Source organism: Pholis gunnellus, assembly GCF_910591455.1.
Source record: "Pholis gunnellus genome assembly, chromosome: 1".
Lineage (NCBI taxonomy): Eukaryota > Metazoa > Chordata > Actinopteri > Perciformes > Pholidae > Pholis > Pholis gunnellus.
The window spans coordinates 1,266,965-1,293,838 of NC_136528.1; the positions used below are offsets into that span (position 1 = coordinate 1,266,965).

General features: G+C 46.4%; 1 protein-coding gene across 2 annotated transcripts in view; it reads left to right on the forward strand.

Moving 5' to 3' along the window:
- LOC306695944 (uncharacterized protein) overlaps nt 1-26,874 on the forward strand; it is a 31,235-nt gene that overhangs the window by 404 nt on the left and 3,957 nt on the right. Inside the window, exons 2-21 of one of the 2 annotated variants that reach the window (XM_079159383.1) lie at nt 1,217-1,276; nt 2,138-2,323; nt 3,322-3,459; nt 3,743-3,853; nt 4,181-4,336; nt 4,639-4,818; nt 4,900-5,022; nt 5,109-5,222; nt 5,650-5,962; nt 6,178-6,293; nt 7,112-7,229; nt 7,347-7,438; nt 7,525-7,675; nt 11,115-11,221; nt 12,059-12,182; nt 13,309-13,442; nt 14,094-14,203; nt 14,461-14,629; nt 14,716-14,820; nt 15,423-26,750. In XM_079159383.1, coding sequence (XP_079015509.1) covers nt 1,232-1,276; nt 2,138-2,323; nt 3,322-3,459; nt 3,743-3,853; nt 4,181-4,336; nt 4,639-4,818; nt 4,900-5,022; nt 5,109-5,222; nt 5,650-5,962; nt 6,178-6,293; nt 7,112-7,229; nt 7,347-7,438; nt 7,525-7,675; nt 11,115-11,221; nt 12,059-12,182; nt 13,309-13,442; nt 14,094-14,203; nt 14,461-14,629; nt 14,716-14,820; nt 15,423-26,750 — 13,920 coding nt within the window. In that variant the 5' untranslated portion in view covers nt 1,217-1,231. The remainder of the gene's footprint in view (nt 1-1,216; nt 1,277-2,137; nt 2,324-3,321; nt 3,460-3,742; nt 3,854-4,180; nt 4,337-4,638; nt 4,819-4,899; nt 5,023-5,108; nt 5,223-5,649; nt 5,963-6,177; nt 6,294-7,111; nt 7,230-7,346; nt 7,439-7,524; nt 7,676-11,114; nt 11,222-12,058; nt 12,183-13,308; nt 13,443-14,093; nt 14,204-14,460; nt 14,630-14,715; nt 14,821-15,422; nt 26,751-26,874) is intronic. The other variant, XM_079159384.1, reaches the window with a different exon arrangement.

Below are 26,874 nucleotides of genomic sequence, written 5' to 3' on the forward strand. Positions count from 1 at the left end.
AGTTAAAATAGCATTTGGAGGTGCTAGCTAGTAGCTTAGCTAATGTCAAATACCTTCAGCTTCCTACTGAGAACTTTTAGTGACGCTGTACTGTTAATACTCTGTTTATAATGGAAATGTGTCTCCAGCTCAGTCAGTAATATTATTTATACTTTATATATTATTCACGAAACGACTTGAAGAACTGCATTTAACACTATAAACACAAAAGATCTGTGCAACATACATACACTGTGCAGTACAATTATTGTCTGTATATATATTATTATTACTTATTTATAATAGCCTACTTGTTTTGATCTTGTTTTTTTTTACTATTTACTATATTGCTCATCACAAATAAGCACATTTATTTTGTGTTTGTGTAAATAAATTACATTTCAAACACAGAGGCCACAGAGGCGTTCAGGGGAGCTGGTTTGTGAGAGGACCAGTTTGACCTGATTTATTTTCCTCCCCCTCTGCGTCACGTGGGTCTGGACTTGTTCATCAAGATGAATGAATATGTCTGATGATCACGCACCGCGTCAGTGAGCTCAACCGAACACCAGGCCTCGAGTCACGGCCGGTTCATTGCTCTGGTTGTTCTGCTGCGAGCTACAGCAAGTCTTTAGAGCCACGCCTCTCAGTCTGAGCTTTAATAATTAAATAACCTGCAGTCTGTCTGACCCACATACCTACAACCTGTGGGCCGTCCTGAAAGCCCCGTACTACACTTCAGCTGCTATTCTGAAGGTGCTTCTAAATAATTAAGAAAGGAACAGAGAGAGAGAGAGAGAGAGAGAGAGAGAGAGAGAGAGAGAGTCATCTTGTGTTGCCTGTAGTTCCATGAGGATGACCTGCTCGCTAATTTAAACACAGCATCACTTCTGAGGTTTCTGTGTAAACCATAAAACTACACATGTTCACGATTCTATGCAGTGTCTGTTGTGAATTTATTTAATTTATTTGAACTTGAACACTTGACACTCATTCATGTGTGTTAGAGAGGAAAGGCGGGGTCGGTAAACAGTCTCTTATTGGTTAATGAGGACGGTAATGGATCCGTTATATAATGAATAACGATCTGATTGATTGAAGTCAAGTTATTTCCATAATGATGATAAACCAGAGAACCCAAAGCTGATAAAATGGACACTTTTCTGTCTTCTGAATAATGTATTATTATAGTGTGTGTGTGTGTGTGTGTGTGTGTGTGTGTGTGTGTGTGTTTTAGGTCTGAAGTGACAACATGCTGAAATGGCTTTCTGGTGAAGAGGGAGAGCCTGGCTCTGCAGTAAGTACTCCTGGTTATTGTTCATTACTTCTATGTAATCTGTGTCAGTCATTGAAAATCATCACATGTTACATTATTAGAGAGAGACACACACACACAAAGTCCACTGGCAGCAGACAGCAGACAGCAGACAGCAGCCGTGTTCATGTCTCGTGTCCAGATAGACGGATTAGTTAGACTGCTGAGCGCGGCGGCTTTTGACTACAGCTCTTCTTCTTATCTCCACATTACGTCTCGCTGTGATCACAGTGACTGAGGAGGTGTCACAGAGCAACATGTCTCATCTTTTCAAACATCCGTTAGCTTTCAGCTCACACACGTTGGTTTGAATTCCTCTCTGGAGGGAGGGAGGGAGACACACACGCATTTAAAGACACTGTGAAGCCTCGTCTACACGTACACAGATGTTTTCCTCTACCTTTTAAAATAGACGTTGTACAAAGTGACTCACTGGCCGGGTTAGTAGATTTAGATAAACACCAGAGAGCAATGTGAGCATGCTCAGTGAGCTTATTGTCTGTTTTCAAAGAGTAAAAGTAGCTCATTATGTCTTTATTTCTATTTGTTTACATACTGAATAATTGGTGCCATGACGAAAAACTAAGTTTGACTCGTGTGTGGACGAAGGATGACTTCACAATATGAGGAGATGAAACACGTCGATTGGGAGAAATATGAACTCATCTCGGTGGTTTTCTGAAGATACAAAGTAATCAGAGTTTATAGATCCACAGCGTAGAGGTTTATACTCCAGATGAACTCCAGATGAATACCTGTGACCCTCGTTCCACCTCATGGTGCGCTGCATTCACAACCAAACACAGTGCTGGTCACCAGCTCACCGTCTCCCCTCCCCCTCAGGGTCCAGGCTCTCCGGGCTCTCCGGGCTCCCCCCGCGGCGCTGCTGCTGCTGGCGGCGGCGGTGATGAGGTCGCTGTGGAGGAAGTAACGGAGCGACTCACCCAGACCGAGCTGCTCGTCACGCAGCTGAAGGAGTTGATCCGGGAGAAGGACGCAGCGCTTCACTCCAGAGATGAGCAGCTGAAGGTGAGGACGGGTGAAGAGGTCAGCGTTGTTATAGACGCGTTATAACACACAACCAATGTCCGCTGGCTCTGTGAAGTCATCGTTACTAACTCAACAGGTAGTGTCCTTGTTGTGTAGTATACATGTTAGTTATGTCCGTATTACTGATACCTCGTCTGTGATTATCGACACTAAAGACTCCTGCTGGTGTTCTCAGCATACGTCCTTTAACTGGCTTCATATTATCTAAATAGAAGTGCACCAACGCAACTAACCATCGTTTTTATTGGGGATTAAATCTCTTGATTATTTTCTCGATTAATCGAGAATCAGTGTTTTCCCCAAAGATGACGTCAAAGATATTCAGTTTACCGTCACAGAGGACGAAGGAAATCACAGAATAGTCTCATCTAAGGAGCTGGAATCAGATTTACAATACATTTAGACAAATGTATTTGTGTATATATATATATGTATGTTTCTATGTGATGTTCCTCGTACTGCAGTAGTGCTCTGATCTGAGAGGGATTTGTCTCTGACTGATCCGGGCACAGCTGGTCACATGAGTTATTCTGATCCTGTTATTCGACTGAGATCAACCCGGATCTAGTTAACTATTAAACCCTGGAGTCTGCGTCACAATAGTAAAGGCAGGAATGTGAGATTAGAGCTCAGCCGTGATGCCGTTAATGTTTGCAGGGAGCTCCACTCCTCTACAGGTCGTCTCACTGTCAGAATAAACATTAGAGAAACCAGCGTGACCAGCGTGTTTCCAATGAAAGCAGCCAGCAGCACTACAAGTTATGACACCGACCTCCCCCCAAATTATCATGATGAATGTGGCTATTGTTAGCACTCACAGCTGTTCAGATAGCAGCTTGTGGAAAACACCGGCTGAAGGAAACGATTGAACGGGTTTATTAACAAATATAACAAAACGGTGTCTCTAAGATACCTCAGCTCAGCTCTAACGCACGTCCTGTCACACTGAGGTGAAGAACATTCACTCTGTGACTCAGGTGGAGAAGCAGACGTGTGAATCCAAACTGTCGAAGCTGCGTCTGCAGAACAAGGCTAAGGTGACCTCGCTCACCTGTCAGCTGGAGGAGCTGAGGAGGCAGCAGGGAGGTCCGGGCACGCCCACTCACAGCAAGAAGGTACAGACACACATTCACACATTCACACCGGGATGAATACCTACAATGAATGCAGGAATCTTGTGGTTTTATACTAATTCTAATGCAGATCTCAGCAGTACGCGTTCTAACCACTAGGGGGCACAATGCAGCGTCTGTGTAAAACACACCGCTGGCTTATGAAGTTGTTACGACACAATGATAAATATAATAACTGCCAGCAGAGTCGACACATGTGAGTTGTTTTGTCTTCTGGTGAATGTAGTCCGATGCGTGTCTGATTCCATCGCGTTGTTCCTCGTAGGGATCGTCAGAAGGAGAACACGCCAGTCGAGGAAAGATCGTCTTGCTGAAAAAGAAGGTGGAGGAGCTGGAACAGCAGCTCGCACAAAGACAAGAGGAACTGGAACACAAGGTCGAGTGTCTTCATGTTCAAGGAACCAGCTGGAGATAGTTCACTGATACAAACACTGTTTACATTTCTACAGATTAAACATGTCGGCTCTTTCTCATAATGATTCAGCCGCTATGATGAAGGCTCTTTGATATTTCTTTCCTCGTTTGTTCATGGATTTTGGAGGATTGTCTTCCTGTTCATCCTGATACCTTCAGTCTTTATGCTCCACGTGTCTGAAACAAACTCAAGAACTCTGTTCTTTTAAGTTACATTCAACTATTTATTCATATCACTGCACAGTCGTCGGCTCATTTCTCTAACGATCAGCTGGTTTCTGGTTTCCAGAGGAAGGAGGTGGAGTCACAGCGGCAGCGCGGCGAGGAAATGGACGCCATGCTGACGGAGAGGGACAGGAAGCTGGCAGACAAAGAGGCTTATATTGTTCACCTGCAGACGGCGCTGGCTGGAGATCAGCCCGTCACACCGGCACCACAGCAGCAGGTCAGACACTCACAAGCGTCCTGTAAAATAGCAGCTCTTTAGTTCAACCCCATCACACCGGCGTGGTCCTGCTAGTCAACTAATCTACAATTCGAGGGAACGCAGTTTGTATGTGACATTTTAGAGGGCTTTTATTTTGAAAGTCCCCCTCATAATGTCCTGATTAACTAGATCCCACGTAGAAAAAGACATCCGGTGCAAATGCGATGTATTTCCCTCCCTTTATTCCCAGGTATTTGTTGTTTTCAGTGATTCATATTATTATTGCGTACTTGATATTGAACCGTGCTTCACCTCCTCAGGAGGCGCGGGACAGTGGAGCGATGCAGGAGCTGCAGCTGCTGGTGCAGGGCCTCACCAGGAAGGTGGGAGAGGCGGAGGAGCGCTACAGCCTGCTGCAGGAGCAGACGGACAGCTTCAAAGAGCTGCTGGCCACGGAGAAGGAGCAGCACGTCCAGAGGGAGGAGATGTACAAACAGAACGTACGTTCCTCTGAGTTCCTCTGCTGGAGAACCTGATGCTGTTGTCTGGAGCCTCATGATGTTTGTGTTTTGTTTCTTTAGATCCAGACATTCAAAGACATCATTATTCAGAAAGATCAGCAGGTGATGGAGAACAACCAGATGCACGAACAGGAGCTCTTCAAGCTAGCGGCCAAGTCTGACGCCAGTGCAGACTTGGACCAGGTAGTGACATCACTCATGTATTATTATTGTTGTTATTATTATGTCTAAATCAATCAGTGAGGAAACATTTTTTGTCTCCTCCTCAGCTTCTGAAGGCTCTGAAGCAGAAGCTTCATGAGAAGGAGGAGGTGCTTCTGGGTAAGACGCAGGTCATCGATGTTCTCCAGGGAGAGGTGGACGGCCGGGACCAGCAGATAAAGGTCAGGAACAACATCTCTGATGCCCTGCAGAGATACAGAGGGTATAAATAGATATATATATAGATATTAGTGCTGGGCAAGTTAACGCCGACAATTATTATTATTTTTAATTATTAAGCGGATTTTTAACACATGAAAAAATCATGCGATTAATCGCGATTTTAAAAATTGTAATCAGCACTAATAAAAGTACAATATTTTATTTTCTCATCATTTTAATTTTTGGTTTTTATGAAGAAAAAAAAACACTATAAATCACTAACACAAAGTCAAAAGTAAAACATTTAGAATTGTTGATGATTTACAGACTTCAGAGCGTTAAAATGATATTTGGGACGATGACAAAAAAACCACTAATATATATTGATATATTCCTTAACTCTTCAAATATGAAGTCACATGACACTTCTTCTTCTTCTCCTCTCAGGATCTTGCGGAGCGGCTGCGTCGGCTGCACGTGGAGCGAGAGAGCCTGGCGTCCAAGATGGAGGCCGAGAAGCACGTGATGCGAGCACAACTCCGCGACCTGATGGAGAAGCAGCAGGCGGAGGTGCAGCGAGTGACGGAGCAGCATCAGGCCCAGATGGACCAAACGCAGCGGGATCTCCTCGGGCAGCTGGAGGAGCTGAGGAGGTCCTCGGGACGTGGACACACGCCCGCAGACCCCGCCTCCACGCCCGCAGACTCCGCCTCCACGCCCGCAGACCCTGCCTCCAGCCAAAGGATCGTGGAGCTGGAAGGTTGGTGGTTCTTTATTTTGATTAGCATTACAACCGTACATTTGGTCTTTCATCAGAAGATACTCGGATCAGTTTTAACTGATATTCAGTGATCCCTAAATATTGTAATGACAATCCATACAAATGTGCGGGGTGTCTCTAGAAAGCATGTTTAATTCCTATAGCCTTGAATATCTCAATTTTAATGAATATATCTTAATATCATTTGTTTGCAGCCCAAGTGAAGCAGAAAACGGAGGAAGCGAACAGATCAGAGGCCAAGTTCCTGAAAACGAAGGCCTGGTCTAAGTCTCGGATCAGACAGCTGGAGGAGGAGTTGAAGAAGAGCCAGGTGAGATGTTTATTGTGCTCCTGAGGCCGAGTCGCACGATCACGTGACTGTCACTGATATAAACATTATTTACATGTCTGGGGACAATAGAAAGTCTAAAAACTATTTATTAGAGTAAATATGTATCAGCCAAATCAAATAGTTTACATGATATTCAACCTTTGTTTCTTTATGATACATTTAATACTTGACTTGTTTCTTTACAGGGTTTGTATGAAGGTAATAAAGTAGTTTATGAATATGAGATATGAATTTAAAGTTAATTATAATCCCTCCTCATTGTGGAGGTTAGTTTATGGTGTTACATCTACAGCCTGTGTTTATATCTCTGAGTTACACTCATTGTCTTCTTGATTCCTCACAGTTCATTTTGTTTAACATAATATAATAACAGAGTATAATAACAGAGTATAATAACAGAGTATAATAACATAATATAATAACATAATATAATAACAGAGCATAATAACAGAGCATAATAACAGCATAATAACAGAGTATGATAACAGAGTATAATAACAGAGCATAATAACAGAGTATAATAACAGAGTAAGATAACAGAGTATAATAACAGTATAATAACAGAGCATAATAACAGAGTATAATAACAGTATAATAACAGAGTATGATAACAGAGTATAATAACAGAGCATAATAACAGAGTATAATAACAGAGTATGATAACAGAGTATAATAACAGAGCATAATAACAGTATAATAACAGAGTATGATAACAGAGTATAATAACAGAGTATGATAACAGAGTATAATGAAAGAGTATAAACTGATTTAGAAGCTGTTCATTCTGTCCCCTTTAGGCTGGAGGTGCCCCCCCAGACCTGACTGCCCTGAGGACTCGTATCACAGCACTGGAGGAGGAGAGAGAGGAAAACATCTGGAAAGTGGAGCAATATGAGGAGCTCAAAGCAAAGAACGGTACAGAAATCAAACCCGAGAGACTAAATGGAGCAGAAATTATTATCGTTAAATCTTCAGCGTCATTGGTGGCTGTGGAGCCAAAACAAACGTGGTGTGTTTGATGTTTTCTGCAAGAAATGCTGGAGACCAAGCTGGTGGTGTATGAGGAGCAACAGAGGACTCTACAAGCAGACCTGGAGCAGTTCACCAAGAGGACTGCCTCTCAGGTCCGGGATCCAGACCTCTTTAATACCCGCCTCCACCTGCTCGTCGTTGGTTCTCCTCTGACTCTCTGCTTCCTTCTTGCTCACAGGCAAGCGAGTCCGGCAGCGCCGACGAAGCTCAGAGCCAGGTGCTGGAGTGGCAGGAGATGGTGACGGAGGCGGTCAGCGCCAGGGACCGGGCCAAGGAGGAGAAGGCGGCCATGGCCCTCCGCATCAGCCACATGGAGGAGGAGAGAGAGGGTAAGGCCGGTGCTGGAGGATGACGACTCCAACTCAGCACGAGTTAACACAAGCAGTAGCAATCGCTGGAAGGTCTGCTCCGCCGTTCATATCGTGGAGAACATCCTGATGCACCTGATCTGTGTAGAGCCTCAGTTTCTTTCATAGGATTATTAACAGTCACCAATATGTGACCGAAGAATGTCTCATAATGCAGCTTGTGCCACAAACTTACATACAAATATCTCTTCCTCATTATATTGGTATTTATCTTAAATCTCCTATGAACCAACTTTACATTCCTTTTAATTTAGTAGATATAATTATCAATTATTACGTCACTTTTAAACTGATTAGTTTATGAATCTGATAAGCCGATAACCAGCTTCTTTTTCATTTCTTGAACCATCGTACTTTGTACCAGCGTTGCATGTCGGTGTCCCTCCGGTGTTGCTCTTCCTGAGCGTTTCCTGATGGAATTAAAGAGACAAAGGAGTGTTTGGAAGTCCAAAAGTCCACATTTATAAGTCAAAAACATGTGAAATATTCTGCTTCAATCCATATTTGTTGGTTTTTAGCCTTTCAAAACAAGTCTGTTCTTTCATAAAATATGACGACAGACATTCAAAGCTTCATTTGTAAACCTCAATAGAAGCTTTATAGATAAAAGAAACAACGTTAGGAGCAGCACTGGTATTGTGTTTCTAGTATTTAGTAACTCGTAAAAAAGCGGAGAACAAAATAATAGAAACCCTCTCAATATAATGCAAATAATGATTTAAAACCCGCTGAGCTGAGGATCTCTGTGGCTTCTTTTACTCCATGTTTCATCAGGAGTTACGTTTTATTGTTTGGTCCTCTGTTGTCTGACTGAACATTACTTTCTTTTTCTTATTGTTTTCCCGTCCTCACCGTTGTAACCGGGGAGCATTTGGTTCGTCCCGTGCTGCCCCCCCACCCACCCACCTCCCCCCCGCCCTCCCCTCCTCCTGCCCCTGTTCCAGGGATGGGAGCAGCCACTCAGAACAGTTTCCCATCAGTTTTGTGCATGCAGGCTTCCCCCCCAAACCTCCAGTGCAGCTCACTGTACTGCCTGCTGCTCCCCCTGAACTTCACCCTCGGAGAGCTGCCGGCAGTACAGTGGCCGGCTGCACTTCAGAGTCCGCCATTTTGTTTCTCCGTTCTTCCTCCCTCTCTGTTGTTCCTCTGTTCCATTTCCTTCACCTCCTTCTCTTCTTCTGTTTCCTTTCTTTGATTTCTGGTTTGGCCACCAATAATCCACCAGTGATGATTAATAACCTAACTATCAAATATAATGAAACAACTTTGTCTTTTTCTTTTGTGGTGGGATGGCTCTCGCTCTGGGAGGAGTACTAATACGTGTGATAGCATTAATGTCTTTGTAGGCTTTTATTCACTACATAACAATCAGTCAAAGCTTCACGTGTTAAAGCTGCATTCTCTCTAGTGTCCACCAGGGGGCGACTCCTCTGGTTGTATAGAAGTCTATGAGAAAATGACTCTACTTCTCTCTTGATTTATTACCTCAGTAAACATTGTAAACATGAGTTTATGGTCTCAATCTCTAGTTTCAAGTCTTCTTCAATACAGCATGATGTTCATTTAGTGAATGATGGTCCATTTAGAGTCACACAGACCATAAAGCAGGGGATGCTTTAGGGGCGGGGCTACACAGTGATTGACAGGTCTCTACCAGAGACGTATAGAAATATCAACAAACCAATGAGAGACGTCACGATGACTACGACCACTTCTTATATACGGTCTGTAAAGTAAACTAGGATATTTCAGGAGAGCTTTCTGGTCGTTAATGTCACAAGTAAAAGTAATCAAATCTGTGATTACACTAAAACATTGTCATCATCCCTCTAGACATCCAGCTGTTTTATATAAACAAGAGGAATACACAAAATATATTTAAGTTAAATAAAAGTCCTGCTCAGAATAAAATGGCTCCACAAACCGTTTCTCGTCCTCGTCAGTAGCGACAGTTCTGTTTTTGAACTTTAGCATTCGCTCCTATCCTTGTGGTGATATTTGGTGATTTAATTCAAGGGAAGTTTATATACTAACCTGCTGGTTGGTGCTGCCTTCAAGTGCTGCTGGAAATCCTGTCATTCACTGTTTGTTTGCTGTAGTAGAGGCTGAGTTTCTCTGATGTGACAATAACATTGTTCATTGAGTCAAATGGAATCTACGGTAGAACATCTAAAGACTTGATTAACTGTCCATTATTATTATTTAATGTAGAACCAAAGCCATAACTCAAAGGGAGAGTTTAACATTTACTCATCTACTTTGTGGGGAAAATAAATACAAATTAATTTCCCTTTCTGATGAAACTTTGATGGATGGATCTTAAAGCTACGGAGCTCCTCAGGAGTCACATGGTGGACAACATAACATGAAGACGATGGTTCTAGAAGAAGAAGCCGGTACATGTTTTATGTAGGTGAACATAATCAGAATCATACTGAAGGATTCACAGCGAGTTATCTTCCACCATGTGACCCCAGAGCTGCTCCATGAAGCCACGTGAACTCCGTTTACTGAACTCGCTTTATGAGAACACGATCGCGCTGGAAGCTTTGGGTTCTGACAGCAGACGACTCTCGTCTCTCCTGTTCTTACGTATAATCCATAAATAATCCCTCCTGCTGTTGATGCATGTTCAGTACTGCTGTAGTAATGTCTGCATAGATCTCACCTCTGCTTCTCTCTGCTGTTACACTGAGCGCTGCTGAACCCACTGGACTCTTTTCTTTTTCTGCCCCCCCCCCCCCCCCCACCCCCCTACACATTTAAATCAGCCTGTTGTCACAAAACAGATGGGAACGTGTTTTGTTAATGTATTTGCCGTTGCCCTGCTTGCATCCTATGCTGCTAAATGAAAACACAAATTCAAGATTCCCGTCAGATGTGAGAGAGACTCTCTCCCCCCCTCCCCCCTCCTGTCTCCCACGTGTTTCATTGCCGTTTTTTTTTCCTCTGCTATGCAAATTAGGTGTGCATGGCTCTGACCAGAATGTTGCTTTTGAAGTGTTTCTCAGGTCCACGTTTAAAATACAGAAGTGCGAACACATTTCTGTTGACTTTGCTCTTCCTCCATCTTTGATCCTCAGTCGTGCTTCTCTTCCAGTCTGTCTCTGTCGTTGCTTTCTCTGTTTTCTATGTTTCAAAAGTTGAAAGTGCCTCGTCTCCCTCTTCATCCAAACCACACCAACACACTCCATCTGTTCTCCTTCTCTGCCATCCTGTCTTCAAAAAAAACACACAAAAAACAAAACCCGTCTTCTTTCACTCTTTCCCTTCATCCTGTCCTCCCCCGTTTTTAAACCCATCCATCGATACATCCTCAATCCAACCCAAACACCCCCCTCTCCCTGTGGCACAAAACTGATTGAGGATGACTGGTTCTTTCCTGGCTGCTCCGATCCAGCACTGGCCACTCGGCAGCAGGAGTTGGAGGAGGAGCTGACTCAAGCTCGGGGGCTCGGCCAGCAACGGGCCAAGAAGATGGCCGCTCCGGCCCAGCGGAGCCTGCAGGTACACTTCTAGACATTTGTTAAATGTTTCTATGTGCTGATGTTTCCAAATCTTTTTCATGGATTGATGGATGTGTGGATGGATAGATGGATGGATATGTGGATAGATGGTGGAGGATGGATGGATGGATGGATGGATGGATGTGTGGATGGATGGATGGATGGATGTGTGGATAGATGGATGTGTGGATGGATGGATGGTTGATGGATGGATGTGTGGATGGATGGTGGAGGATGGATGGATGGATGGATGGATGGATGTGTGGATGGATGGATGGATGGATGTGTGGATGGATGGATGGATGGAGGATGGATGGATGATGGAGGATGGATGGATGGATGGATGTGTGGATGGAGGATGGAGGATGGATGGATGGATGGATGATGGAGGAAGGATGGATGGATACTTTATTAATCCCGTGAGGGGAAATTCTTTTCATCTGTTTGACAGACGAAGGAAAGACAAACTTTAAAAAAGTCACTTGACGAAACTTTTCTCCCGAACGTTTTCAGTTCTTACGTCATAAACACAGAAGATAAAATTCAGATCAGTTTAGTTTTTAGGTTTTTTTTCGTAGTTTTTTATAAAAGTAGCTCACTGAGTTGCAAACTTTCAGAAAAGTTTCACTGAAATTAGGTTTTGTTTTGATGATTGGGACTCAAAATGGTTGAGCACCATGAAAGGTGTTATTAAATATAATATTATTATTATTATTATTGACAGAGCTCTAATATACTGTACTTCCTGACTGCTCTCATTGACTAATATTAAAGGAATAGTTCAGTGTTTTGTGAATATTCAGTATTCTTCACATGCTTCACATACGCCCCCCCACAGGAGGACTTTGAGTTTGACGGACAGGCCTCGTTCCAGGACCCCCGGAGCCCCTCAGAGAGCACCACCCCGATGGAGGGAGAGAACATGGGAGGTTGGTGGCCCGAGTACAGTACTCCCGACACAGGTGTGAGACCCGCTGGACAGTTTACACCGGCATGCACACATTCATCCTCACGCCGCTCTGGGAGGGTGTCACCGGGTTGATATTTGGTCATTGTCACCGTAACACTGTATTTAGTGTGGGGTTTGTGGCTGTTTGGTTGGTTTATGTCCCTGTTCTCCATCTAACCTGCCACTATGTGACTGTGAGAGCTGGGTTAACTGGGTTCAGCTTGACTTCATCTCCACCTGTGGACTCAAGCTAAATGTAAGCTCTCCTCACATTAAAACTCTGGGACAATTGGTGTAACCCCCAAGAGAGACACTCATTCATTGGTTTTCGTCTTCATCAGTTTATTTTCTGTGGACGTTGTGCATGCTGGTTGAGCTGGCTGGTGTTTGTTGGTCCACTGAACGCACTGAATTCTTGTGAGATGGTATAAATGTAGGTGACGGGATAAACTCCTCATCCATGGTAAGTTTTATTTATTCATTATTGTTTTATTGTTTGCATGTTCGGCTCTTTTTCTTCTTCATTTCCTCTCATCCTGTCTTTTTAAGCTGCTTCTTGTAATGAAACCAAAAACTACTTCAGCAGATATCCAAATGAACTCTAACAATGGACGTTATGATTTTGGGAGTTTAATGGAAATCTGACTGACGTACTTTGTGGTTGTTTGTGGATAAACCTTGAGATGCATTTCACACTCTGTCTTCTAATCAATGAATGTCTTTTTAATACTAAAGAGACTCTGTGATTATTGCTTCACCTCTTCTTTACCTCTTTTTACCCCCAGACAGCAGGGCTGTCACTGTTTAATACAAACATGTCGTCTGTTTGACTTAATGTAAACCAGCACAGTTTAATCATAAACTATGTTGTTATGGTGGAAACCTAACCGGTAACTTCATGTTGTCACAGTTGTTGTTACTCCAAGTTGCATTTTTAAAACATTCAGCCAGCAGCTTTTTACCGCCACAATGTTTCCATCTGTGGTTCACCGACAGCCCGACGAGCCAGTTACACCCTTTGAGCCGCCGCAAGGCTTTTAATCTGAAACATCTGTGCAGGAAGTGTTGAGTTTCCTTGATGGTAACTTTGCAGTGGAATTGTACACGGTGTTGAATCTTCTCCTCTCTGATGACTGCAGACGGTCTGCGGTCCGTCGTGGAGGAGCTGGAGCTGGAGCGGAACCAGCTGCAGGAGCAGATCCTGAGTCTGGAGGAGCGCTGTCAGGACCTGGAGGACCGGCTGCAGCTGCAGGCTCGCATAGAGGCCTTACAGGTAACGTCACGTGAACACGTCATCGCCACGGCGTCCAGCCTGTAATTGTCTTGTTTAATGTAAACTGTGCTCGTTCATACTGATGGAGGAAACGATGAGTGATTTGCATGTTACCCCCCCCCCCCCCCCCGAGGACTAGGATTTTGTAACAGGCTCTTCTAACACAGGTGACGTTTGATGTAGATGAAGATGAGCAGCCATTTTGGGTCTCTCAGGTGTGTTGGTGTCTCTCGTGTGTGTGTGTGTGTGTGCGCTGGAGAGCCCCTCCGGCGGTGACGGCTAACGGTGTGGTGTGCTCGTTTAATCTCAGACACGTTCTGTTTCTCAAATCATGTTTCAGTGAAATGTTCTGTCGCAGAGTCACCGGGTGTCATAAATCACACTTCACTGCTTAAAGAGACAGTAGAGATGTTTAGAGGTGTAACAGTCAAAAATGGTGAATATCAAAGTTCATTATTTCCACATAAACGGGTCAAATAAACGTCTGCTAATATCAAATATTGTGTTGACTGTAGAAACAAATCCCACCTGTCCTTTGATGTCCTCTCCAGCTCTCTGCTGGGATCCACGTCTGTGTGCAGTGAGACTCTTTCTGTGTCCGGCGCTCTTTTAAATCTTTACACATTGATCCGTCTTCTTCTGCTTCCGCAGAACGAGTCGGAGAGACTGCAGAGCCAGCTGGCCGGCCTCCGAAGTCAACAGAGCAGAGATGCAGAGAACCACCAGCTGCTGGTCAGCAGCCTCAACGAGCAGCTCAAAGGGTGAGCTTCACTTCCTCTCATCACGTAGGAGCACAGCAGGATACACAGAGGGAGGAGTCATTCATAAAAGCTGCACATCTCTTTTCTTCTGTCTTGAACATTCATTGCTGCAGAGTATTCCACATCTTTATAACGGACAGAAGCTCTCTGTCCTCTGCTTTACATGGATCTGTTTTGACGTTGCTGCGTACAGCCTGGCGTTTGATACGGGCATTTGTTAAATGTTTTAACGGTGTGTGTGTGATCGTGTTCTTCAGACTCAGTAACACACAGGAGTGCCTGGAAAGCTCCCTCATCGAGAAGGAGAACACGTTGGCCAAGACGTCGGAGAAACTGGAACTCATCAGCGGCCTCCGAGAATCTCTGAGTGAAAAGGAAATTCAGTGCAAAGAGGTGTCTGACAAGCTCCTTCAGGCTGAGCACGCCGTAAGAGCTTTGACTCATTATTCTGTTAGTTTCTGTTTAATACTCTGCAGCGGTTCATTTCATTGAGTTCTCTTTCTTCCCTGCAGCTTGAGGACGTTTCTAAAAGATGCAGCGGCTCAGAGAAACGGTGCTCTGAGCTGAAAACAGAAGTCGTCGACCTCACGCAGAAGCTCGGTGTGCTGAAGGAGAAGGTGTGATTTTATGAACACGTTAATGTTGTTTCACTCATCAGCATCTTTCATTTGTTTGGTCTGTTCGTTGCATACGAGGATTTGCGGTTAAAGTCCCAGTGAAAGGGAACTTAGAGCGTCTTTATCTTCTGTACTGTGAAGCGTTTCACAGTGAAACAGAATATTAGAGATGTGTACAGTTTCAAGAGGGAATAAAATCAAATCAAATCAAGAGCCACATACACCTTCCTCACCCGAGACCAAGAGGAGGACGAGGGGGAGATAAAAAGGGAAACTTTGCAGATTTTCAACGAGTTCTGTGTCACTGCAGCTCCTGAGAAAATCATCAAAGTTTCCCGTGAATGAATTCGACCTCAGCCACGTTGTTTTGACAATGAAAACGATCACATTTCTCCCCGTCGCTACATATTGCTCATTAGCTCTGTTAGCTAATACAACCAGAGAAGAGTGGTTTTATACGACCGGTGTTTTGAGTCATCAAACATCCGTAACAGAAGACGCTCTACACACGACCATAATGAATACATGAGATGCAGTAATGTTATATGGCTTTGTGATAAAAAAAGAGATAAAAATAAACTTTTTAATCTTCTCGTTTTCAGACACAAAAGCAGGAAGTCACCATCGAAACTTTACAAACGGAGCTCGATCAGACAAACGAGGAGCTGGACAAATTAAACTCCGCCCACTTGGAAGAGCGAGCCCAGCTCATTCACGACCTCCAGAGCTGCGAGCGTGAAATCGACAGACTCAAAGACGCGCTGTTGGAAAAGGAGGAGGAGATACAAACCCTCGCCGGAAACATGGCGGAGTACGCGGAGCAGGTCGCCGTGCTGAAGCAGGAGATCAAACTCAAAGAGGAGAACCTGGTTCGTGTAGAAAACGCTCTGAGTAAGGCAGAGCGGGAGGCCACGGTCATCAGAGGGTCTCAGACTTCAGATCAGCAGGCGCTGGACAGCAAGATCACAGAGCTGGTGGAGAAAGTAAAGGACGCCGAGGAGGAGTTGCTCAAGGCCAAAGAGGAACGAGAGTCTAGAGAGGCTGAGCTGGAACATCTGATAAAGCAAACGGAGGAGGACAAGAGAACTAACCTGGACCTTCGGGGGGAGATCCAGAAGCAGCTTGTGAGCCATCGCAACCATCTCTCTGAATGTGAAACACACATCGCTTCACTAAAAGAACAGCTGACTGCGTCCACGCAGAAGCAGCGGGAGTCAGAAGAACTCCTTTTGCAGCTCAAGGACAAAACCGCCGGCAGTGAGCAGCTACAGCAGCAGCTTAGCGAGAAAGAACAGACGTATGAGAGAGAACTGAAGTCTTTCAAGGATGAACAGAACCAACTCCTGGCACAGGTGGAAAAATATAGTCATGAAATGCAGACGTTGTCCAAACAGTTAGAGGAGCAAACGCAGAGCGAGGAGCACATCAAGAAGGAGATTCAAGAGAAACTGGAAACCATAGACACGCTGGAAAACCAACTAAAGACGACGGACAAACAGGCCGAGGACGAGAGGCAGAAATTCAACAACGAACTGCAAAACCGGGATTCAGAAAACGAGAAACTGAGCAGCGAACTCCAGAGCAAATCTGAAAATATCTCCAAACTCAAGAATCAATTAAAAAGCGTGAAGACGGAGAAAAAGCAGCTGCAAGAGAAACTTAAAGGGCTGACGGAGGAGCTGGAGCAGCAGAAGCAGAACGTTAACCAACTCGGTGAAGAGATTTCGTCCGCTCTTGAACTCAACCACAGTCTGGAGAATCAAGTCGACGGTCTCACAAAAGAGAAAGAGAGACTCGAACTGGAAGTAACCGGGAGCGTAACAACTATCTCAGGAGTTACACTTGAGAGGGATTCGTTGCAAACCAAAGTATCCACATTGGAAACGCAGCTTTCACAAAACAACACGACAGTTGAACGGCTACAAAAGGATAAAGAGGATCTGACTCTTCGAGCTCACGAGTTAAACAAAGTTCTCGAGCAAAGCACAAACTCAAACTCAGAGATTCTGCTGGCAAAAACCAACGAATGCAGTAACCTCGGCCAGTCGCTCAGGGAGAGAGAGGAAGAGGTGACGCGACTGCAGCAGCAAGTGCAAAGCTTGTCGTCGAAGGCGGACCGGCTCCAGCAGGATCACCGATCGCAGGTCGAGGCCCAAAGACAGCAGCAGACGCAGCTTCAGGAGACACTGGCTCTGCTTCGAGAGCAGGAATGCAGTCTGCAGTCTGAGTTAAAGGAGAAGGCGACCATGTTGACGGAGAAGCAGGAAGGGAACCACAGTTTGCAGAACGAGATCACACACCAGGAAAATATTGTGATCAAACTGCAGGCAGAAGCTGCTTCGCTGAATGAGGAGCGCTCGCAGCTTCGCCAGCTGATCGAGGGGCGAGAAGAAACGTTGAAAAATGTGTCACGACAGAGTCAGAAACACAAAGAGGAAGTGGACGACGCAAACAACACCGTCAAGTCTCTGAGTGAGCAGATCCGCGTCATGGAGGAAAACGCCAGGAAGCTGGAGTCCGAAGCAGAACTGAGGCAAACGGACCTGGCTGGTTTAAACGGACACATCCAGGCGGTGACGGAGCAAAACCACCAACTCCGTGCTGCCTGTGAATCCAGAGAGAAGGAGCTCGCTCTGCAGGCTCAGGTTCGGTCTGACCTCGATGGACAGCTCAAAGCGACTCTTGAGCAGAACGCCAGTTTCAGCCTGAAGATTAGCAGCCTCACAGAAAGCAACGAGAGACTACAGGAGGAGTTAGCGCAGAACATCAAATCAGCTTCTGAACTAACCGCTCAGAGGAGTTCACTCCAGGAACAGAACTCTGGACTTGAAATTCAAATCTCAGAGAATCAGAAGATAATCAACGGCCTGTTGAAGGAAAAGGAGGAGCTTGCTTTTGCAGAAGATGAATTAAAAAACATCCTCAAGGAGAGCGAACAGTCGAACTCTGCAGGTTTGCTTGAGAAAACAAGTGAATGCACGTCTCTGTCAAAAACGTTAAAGGAGAGAGAAGAGCAACTTGAAAGTCAACGAGAGCAAGTTGGTCGACTCGACGCGTCGTTGAATGAGAAGCAGAACCAACTGCTGCAACTTCAGGACACTGTGTCAATGCTTCAGGAGCAAGGGTCTGTGCTGAAGTCAGGGCTGCTGGAGAAAGACGCCATGTTTCAGCAGAAAGCAGAGCAGTGCAGCGTTCATCAGAATGAAGCGGTGCAGCTGAAAGCCCTCGTGTCCCAGATGCAGAGTGAAGTAGAGACACTCAGGAAAGAGACAAATATAATCATAGAGCAAAAAGAACAGACATTAAAAGACTTGAGGGATGAGTTTCAAAACCAGAAAGACGAGCTGAGTAAACGAAACGAGTCGGTGTTCTCGCTCAGCAGTCAGCTCGGCGCCATGAACGAGAGCGCTGCAGAGATGGAGGTTGAGATGACCGGCCTGAAGGCCGCTGTGCAGAAACTCGCTGCGGAAAACGGTCAGCTGACTCGGGATGAGGACCGGAGGAAAGCAGAGATCATCGATTTTACCGACAACGTTCAAGCACTGAGCGAGCAGAACGCGAGGTTGAAATCTGAACTTCAGAAAACGGTGACGGAGTTGTCCAAAACGCGCAAAGAGGTCGAACATCTCAAAACGGAAGTCTGTGATGGAGACGGCAAACTCCAAACTGCAGACTCGGAGAAGGACAGGCTTCACTTGACCTTGCAAGGAAAAGATGACTCCCTGAAACAGCAGGAGAATCTGATCCAGCAACTCACCGGCAGGATCTCTGAGCAGGAGGAGCAGCTGAAACAGAAAGCAGATGACAATGCGAGTTTAAGTGCAAAAGTTTCAGAGCTTGAAGAATCCATCTGTAAACTCAGAGGACAAGTTGACCGTCTTTCCTCAGAGTCTTCTGTACTGAAAAATACTTTGGAGAAAAAAGAACAGCTGAGTCTTGAATATCAGAGTCACTCTTCAGCTGCCGTTGAGGATCTCAAGTCAAACCTACGAGCCAAAGAGGCAGAGTGTGAGGGCTTAAAGGAGCAGACGTCCCACCTCGAAGAATCGGTCACAAAGCTCAACAGCAGCCTCCAGGTGCAGATGTCTGAGGCAGAGAATCTCAAAAAGGCCTTTGATGAAAAGGAGGCGGCTCTTTTGGACCAATCAAAGTCTCTTCAGGATATCCAGAGAAGAGCAGATGACGCTTTGCTCTTCAAGTCTAAGTTCGTGGAAAGCACAGAGTCGGTGTCACAGCTTCAGAGTCACATCCAGCTCCTGTCTGCCGAGTCCGAAAACCTCAAAACGTCAGCAGAGGAAACACAAAGTGCCTTCAACAACCTGCAAGAGAAATACGCCGCTAACTTGGAGGAGCTGCAGGATGTGAGGAAGCAGCTGTCCCAGACGACGGAGGAGGTGTCCAACATTCGGAGGTTACTGGACGACACCAGTGACGAACGTCAGACGACTATAGAAACACTGAGGAGTGAGTTATCTCGCATCCATCACAAAGTTCAGAAAACCGAAGACCTGAACTCCAGTCTTTCGAAGGAAAAGGACGAAGCATTCGCTTCCCATCAAGCCAGCGTGTCGCTGCTGACCGTCGAAATAGAACGACTCAAATCACAACATCTTCAAGTCGTGGCACAAATGAACGCACTGACGGAAAACCTGGAGCAGAGGGAAATGGCTCTCCATGCAATCAACAGTCAGTACACATCCCAGGCCAAACACGCATCCCAGCTGGTCTCAGAAATGCAGAAACTAGAACAGCAGAACAAGAGGCTAAATGAGGAGATCGGTCTGTCAAAGGAGGAGCACCAGAGACGTCTCACGGCTGTCAGTAATGAAAACACACATTTGCAAGAGGAGGTTAGGAAACATCTGGCGGAGAGGGAAGAGCTGGAAAGGAAACATCATCAAGTACGAGCGTCGCAGGTCCAGATGGAGCAGCAGTCCAGCAGCTTGAGCCAAATAATGGAGCAAACGATGTCCGAGAAGGAGAGCCTTCAAGCAAAGGTTAGTGCCAAAGACGAAGAGGTTTCTCAATTAAAAGAAAACATTGACAAGATAGAGCAGATTCTGCAGGATTCTGAGAAAGAGTGGCTGTTAGTTCTGGATAGAGAGAAACAGGATAAGAACCTGCTTGCAGAACAATTGAAAAGTGTTGAAAATGAAATGAAATCTAAAGATGTGAAAGTTAATGCTTTGAAAGGAGACTTGGACAGCTTGCAGGAGAAGCTCGCAGAGGCCTCCTCCGCTATCAGGCAGAGGTCTGATCAGCTGAGCACCAAAGAGTCGGAGGCGTCAGCGTCCAGGATTCAGCTTGAGAAGGTTTTAGCGTCTGTCCAGGAAAAGGATAATGACAACACTAATCTGCAACAGGCTCTAAAAGCTGCAGAACAGGAGTTGCAAAAACTTGTAGTGAGAAAAACCGGTGCCGACAAAGAGTCTGAGAGATCAGCTGCTTCTTTACAGGACGGGATAAAACAATTACAAGAAAGCCATCAGGCCGAGGTAGATGCTTTGAGAGATGAGTTGGAGGAAACTGTTGCACAATTACAAAAAACACAGAGCACACTCAGTCGAGGAGAGAGGAGTAACGAGGAGAAGGGTCAACAAATTGCTCTTTTGAAAGAGATGGTGGAGCATCTGCAGACTCGACTGGATGCCGAGTTGGAGACGGTGAAAGAAGCTGCTGTCAAACACTCTTCTTTACACAGAGAATCACAAGCAAAAGATGAGCAGCTCAACTGTATGAGCGTTCAGATCGGTCAGCAGAAGGAGTTACTCGCTGGACTTAGTCAGCAGTTACGGGATAGAGACGCATCCGTCGCCCAACTTATCGAATCTGCCTCAAAAGAGAGAATGAAACTCGGTGAGGAAAAGACTTCTCTGACAGCACGATTGGAAAGCGTTGAGCGAGAACACGAAACCTCCACGAAGAAGCTTGAAGCGGTTTCTCAGCAGTTAGAGGAGCGTCTGTCACGCTCTCTGAGTGAAATCGAATCCAAGAATTGTGAGAAGCTTGAGCTGATCAACACAAATGACGATCTAAAGAGTGAAGTGGCCAAGGTGTCTAAAGAGAAGGACGCAATGAAGAAGAGGCTTCAGGCTGCTCTCCTTGTAAGGAAGGATCTGTTGAAAAGAATTGAGCAATATGAAAACCAAAAGGATAAAAGTGAGGCATTACTTTTGCAGGATAAATTAGAAGAGGTAACAAATCAAGCTCAGGCCTCTGCAGAGATGTCTCAAGAAAACCTTTCTCTTCTTGAAAAGAAACTTCTTGAGAAAGAAGGAGAGATTCTCAAACTCAAAACAGAAAGTGAAAGACTCGTGGAACAACTTCAGTCGGAAAAACAAATGCTGCAAGCCGCGTTCGGCGAGAAAGAAGTGAGTTTGTCAGAAACTGTGCAGACGCTGACTGAGAAAAGCATCCTCGTGGAGCAGCTGCAGTCCACAGCCGCTGAGAGGGAGGAGGCGTACGGGCGAGACAGGAACGGCTGGGTGCAGAAATCAGAAGAGCTTCAGAAGGAAATCAAGGCGTTCAAAGAAGACTTAGAGGACAGATCTTCCTCCGCTGCTTCATTCGTCGATTTGGAAAATGAGCTTGTTCAGATGAAGCTTGAAAAGGCGAAGATACAGAAAAAGGCCCAGGCTGCCTTGCTGGCACGCAAAGAGACGCTGAAGAAAGCTCAAGAGAACGAAAAGAAATTAACCCAAGAGCTGTCTGAGCTGAAAGACGACTACAAGGCTCTCTTAGAGCAACGCTGCCAGCAGACGAACGAGCTGAACGCCGTCCAGTTGGACTTTGACGAGAAGGTCAAGGAGCTGAAGACGCTCCGTCAGAGATCTTTGTCCGATCTAGACGAGCTGGACACTTTGAGACAGCTTGTCGAAGAGAGGGATACAACTCTGCAAGATCTGAAGATGTGTCTGGCTGAGAAGGAGAGCCAGTGCCATTCTCTGTCAAACCTGCAGACAGAGCTTGAAAATGTTAAATCTAAATTTGAGAGCTCGTCTCTTGAGATGGCGAGTAAGGACGAGGCTCTGGTGGTCGGTGAGCGAAGAGCAGACGCTCTGAAATCCAAACTTCAGACGCTAGAGAAGGACTCGGAGAAAGCTCATGCAGAAGTAAAAGAGAAAGCGGAAGAAGTTGAGAAATATCAGGAAGCAATTAAAGTCGCTGAGCTAAAGAGCGAAGAGGAGAAGCAGGATTTATTGAATGAGCTGAGCGTCTCACTGGAACACATGCATGCAAATGAGGAAAAATATCAACTCTTGATGGAGCAAAACGAGGCTCTTTTGGAGAAAAGTGACCAGATGAAAGTGGAACTTGAGGCTTTAGTGTCACAGAAATCTTTAGAAGTTTTAGCCGTCGAAAAGACGGACGCACAAACAAAGCAGGAGCTCTGTGATGACAAAAGTGTTTTAACTGAGGACCTTGAAAAAGCACAACTGCATTGTTCTGAAACGCAAACGAAGTTGGATTTGTTAAAGCAAGAAAATGGAAATGCTTTCAGAATAATCGGTGAACTCAGAGACGAGGTGACGGCGCTGAATGAGCAGCTCCATCAAAACGAGCTTCAAACAAACAAACAGGAGGACGTGAACAACGAATTCCCCCGTTCGTCCGGCAGATGTGCGGAAAACTTTGAAGTGAAACTAAAGGAGAGAGACGACGCCTTGTCAGTTTCTCAGGCTCAAGTTTCAGAAAAGGAAGAACTGATATCTGCACTCGAACTGCAATTGCAGCGTCAAATTAAAATGCATGAAAGTGCCGTTGAAAAGATGAGGACGGAGGCTGCTGAGCTTCAGAAATCTGGAGTCAACGGCACCAAAGCGAACGATAAGGACAGCCAGAGCAAAGCTGCTCTCCTAACCAGGAAACTTCAAGCGGCTTTAGTTTCCAGGAAAGAGCTCTTGAAGGGAAACGCAACGCTCAAAGAAGAAGTAGAAAAGCTGTCAGCCAAACATGACGCCAAAGAAGCCGAGTACCGCTCTCTGGAGTCGTCGGTGCTGAAGTTAAAACAGCAGAACGTGGAGCTGGAAAGCTCCGTGTCGACTCTGGCGAGGGAGAAAGACGAGCTCAGCGGCGAGGCGGAGGGCGTCCTCAGTGATAATCGCAGCCTGTCAGCCGCCTGTGAAAGCTTGAAACTAACCATAGAAAGCATCACGCAGCAGAAACAAGCCTTCTCCTGCCAGCTGGAGTCTCTGAAGGACTCTCAGACAGAGGAGCTGTCCAAGTGGAAGTCCAAGCACGCCGAGCTGAAGCAAGAGTACGAGTCTCTTCTTCAGGCTTATGAGAACGTAAGCAGTGAAATGGACAAGATGAGACAGCTTTTGGAGGGAGCTAAACGAGACCGGCAGGAAGCCCTCAGAAAAATCCACAAACATGAGACCGAGATGGAGTTTCTGGACAAGCGAGCTCGAGAGACGGAGGAAGAAAATGGGAGAATTAAAGAGAGGATGCACACATTTTCCAAAGAGAAGCGGCAGAAGATTGAGGGGCTGGAGGAGGAGAATCAGAAAATTAGAAAAGAGTTGGCTGAGCTCGAGGAAAACCACAAACTGGCAACGTGCGAGCTGACTGATAAAGATCAACAATCGGAGGCGGAGATTTGCAAACTCGGAGAGAAGCTCACTGAATTGGAGGTTGAAAATAACCGATTGGCAGAAAAGCTTGAAGTGGCTAACTGTTCGTTGGAAGAGAAGCACTCCGAATCAAACACATACACAAACAACATGCAGCTCAAACTTGACGAAGCGCTCAGTCTGAATAATTCCCTGACGGCCCAGATCGAGGCCCAGAAAACAGAACTCGGAGCTCAGTTGGAAATCAACAATCTGTTACAAAAAGAGAAGCAAAATCTTTGTGAAAGATTGGAGAAGATGCAGAACGATCACGAGCTGCAGCTGGAAAAGAAAGACGACGACATTAAAGAGCTGAAAGATGTCATGAACAAACACACCCGAGAGAGCGTCAGCCTGAATGAGAAGGTGAGGATCTTGGAGGACGACAAGTCTCTTCTACAGGAGGAGCTCGAAAACGTTCAAGAGATTTCAGACAAGGTGAAAAATGAACACGAGTATCTGGAAACTGTGATCCTGAAAAACTCTGAGAGTATCGATGAACTGACCGAGTCCGTCTCCGTTTTGCAAACCCAAAACGCGCAGCTGTCCTCTCAGCTGGCGGCGAGCAAAGAGACGAGCGGTCGAGTTCGCCAAGAAAAAGAGGAGGAGCAGCTCAGACTGGTCCGAGAGTTCGAGGAGAAGCTTAAGACGGTTCAGAGGGGCAGTCAGGGCTCCAAGAACGTGAAGAAAGAACTGCAAGAGCTGCTCAGAGAGAAGCACCACGAGATAAATCACCTGCAGCAAAACTGCATTAAATACCATGAAGTGATCTTGGATTTGGAAAGCGCTGTGAAGAGCTCACGGTCAGCCTGTGAACACTTGGAGAGAGAGCTGAAGAGAAGCTCGGAGCAAATGTCGGCTTTAGAGGAGAGAAGTAAACTGGTTGAAGCCGAGCTGACGACGCACAAGGAGCTCCTCCAGGAGGCCACGGAGAAGATCCTGAGTGTTGAGTCTGAACGAGACCAGCTGGCTCTGGACATCTCGCAGGAAAGTAACAAATCTGAGGATCACAAAATCACAACATCATCACCAAGTATAGATGAGAAACAATTCAGTTCTTATTTGGAGAATCAGTTTATGTTACAGCAGCAGATAGAAGACCTTAAGGACCTGAGAGATAAAGAAAGTCAAAAAGTGATTGAGCTGAGGCAGCACTTAGACTCTCAGGATCTTCAGATTAATAATCTGAAGAGATCGGCTGAGACGAACGAGGCCAAGATGTCCGCTTTATCCGCCACTCCTCAAGGCGCAGATGCCTCCAAACGCTGGAGTGATTTGTACCAAAAGACGTTGCACGAGAAGGACAGCCAGCTCCTGGAGCAGGGTTTCGTGATCAAGCGGTTCCTGGAGGACATGAGAGTGAAAGACAAAGAGGTGAACGAGCTCCGAGTGACCAAGTCCCGACTGGAGAGGACTCTCAGCGAATACTCCGTCGCTGCCGCGGCGCAGCAGAGGCAGCTGTTTGTCCTGAGCGCGAGCAACGCCGAGCTCTCCGAGACCGTGGAGCTCATGGACGCACAGGTGAGGGAGCTCGGCGCTCACGCCGAAAGAATCGACCAAGATAAGAACAAGCTTAACCGACAGCTCGCCAACAAGGAAGACGTGATTTCCCAAACGCAGCTAAATCTGCAGCAGGTGGAGAAGACCAACGCGGACTCGGACGCTCAGCTGTTCCTTTTACGGTCTCTAAATGACAAAGTTCAAGCCGACTTTGAGAAGCAGGAGGGGATTTCTCTGCAGCTGAAAACACTCCTCCACGGCAAAGACGCCGAGATCTCCTCCTTGCTGTCCTGCAGAGACGGACAGATGTCCGGATATCTGGAACAGCTCCAGGCTAATCATCGCGCCCAGTCGGCCGTGTACGAGGACAGGTTGGCGTCGTCGCGCTACCAGAGAGAGACGGCCGACAAAGAGCTGAGAGGCCTCGAAGCGAAGGTGAGAAGCCTGCAAGTTAAAGTAGACCGGTCCATCCAGGAGAAGGAGCAGGCGGCCGCTAAGATGGAGTCGTTCAAGAACTCGATGGTGTCTCTACAGAGCGAACGGGAGCGACTGACGTCAGAATACAGGATCCTTGAAGCAAAGAGCCAGTTAGGGTTAAAGGGGAAAGACGGCTCAGCCGACGGGGAGGGTGGCGCCAACAAAGGCCTCAAACATGAAATACGGAAGCTGTTACATCAAATGGATGATCTCAACTCAGAGAACGCTATGCTCAGGGCTCAACTGGTCCGGTACAGAGAGGATCTGAATCAGGTTTTATTCCTGAAGGACAACCAGCTGAAGGGGCTGCTGAAGAAGCAGCAGGATGTGATCAAAGACCTGGAAGACCAAAAAGCTGCAGCCAAAAAGCAGCACAGAGAGTCTCGGTTGGACCTTCAAAAGGAGGAAGAGGCGAGTGATATTTTAAGAGCAGAGATCTCTCAACTCAAAGCTCAGGTTTCCAGTCTGGAGGCTGACATGTTGACTCTAAAACAAGAAAGAGCTGCGACCAATGAAGGCAAAGTGATCTCCGATTTGCAGGAAGCGGTCGCAGCCAAAGCGGCCGAATGTAACAACCTCCAGCAAAAGCTTCTTGCTCAGAAGGTCCTGACTGACGAGCTGAAGGGGAAAATGCAGCTGGTGGAGACTGAAACGGACAAAAACCTGGAGCAAGCCGAGGACAAGTACAACAGCGAGCTGGACGCCTTCGAGCGCGAGGTGGAGCTGATGAGGACCGAGCGGGAGACGGCGGACGTCAGGACGGCGGAGCTCGCCGCAGAGCTGCTGGAGATGGAGCAGCAGCTATCGGAGGCCAAGACGCAGAGCAAAGACACCAAGGCTCAGAACGAGTCCATGTGCAGAGCCATGGCCGCTCTGCAGAACGACCGAGACCAGCTCATCGAGGACTTCAAGATCCTGAGAAACGGATACGACGAGGAGCTCCGAGAGACTCGGGCGGCCCTGAACAAGGCGGAGCGCGGCCTGCGGGACTCCACGTCCGACCTGGCGATGTTCGCCAAACAGAGGGACATCCTCGTCCGGAAGACGGCAGCTTTAGAGAACAGAGACGCGCACGCAGAGCTGAGCAAGCTGCTGGATGAGCTGTCGAGGGAGTTGTCGGAGAAGGAAAAGGAGCTGAAGCGGGTCGTCCTGGAGAACGACGCGTTCGGCAGGCAGCTGTCGGCGTTCTCCAGATCCATGGCCAGCCTCCAAAACGACCGCGAGCGGCTGATGGAGGAGCTGGCCGGGGCCAAAAGAGCGGTCGAGTCCTCCAGGCAAGGGTCGAGTCCGGAGACGGGAAAGTCAAAGGGAAGTGTCCTCCGGAGTGAGAAGGAAGGGCCGGTAAGTGAAGTCCCTCCGCTGTGGTTTGAGTTTGGCTGTCACTTCCTCTCTGCGCCGTTTCATTCTGCAGAAGGAAAAGCATGCAGGGTCAACGTTGTTTCATACATCATCGCTTTGACTTGCA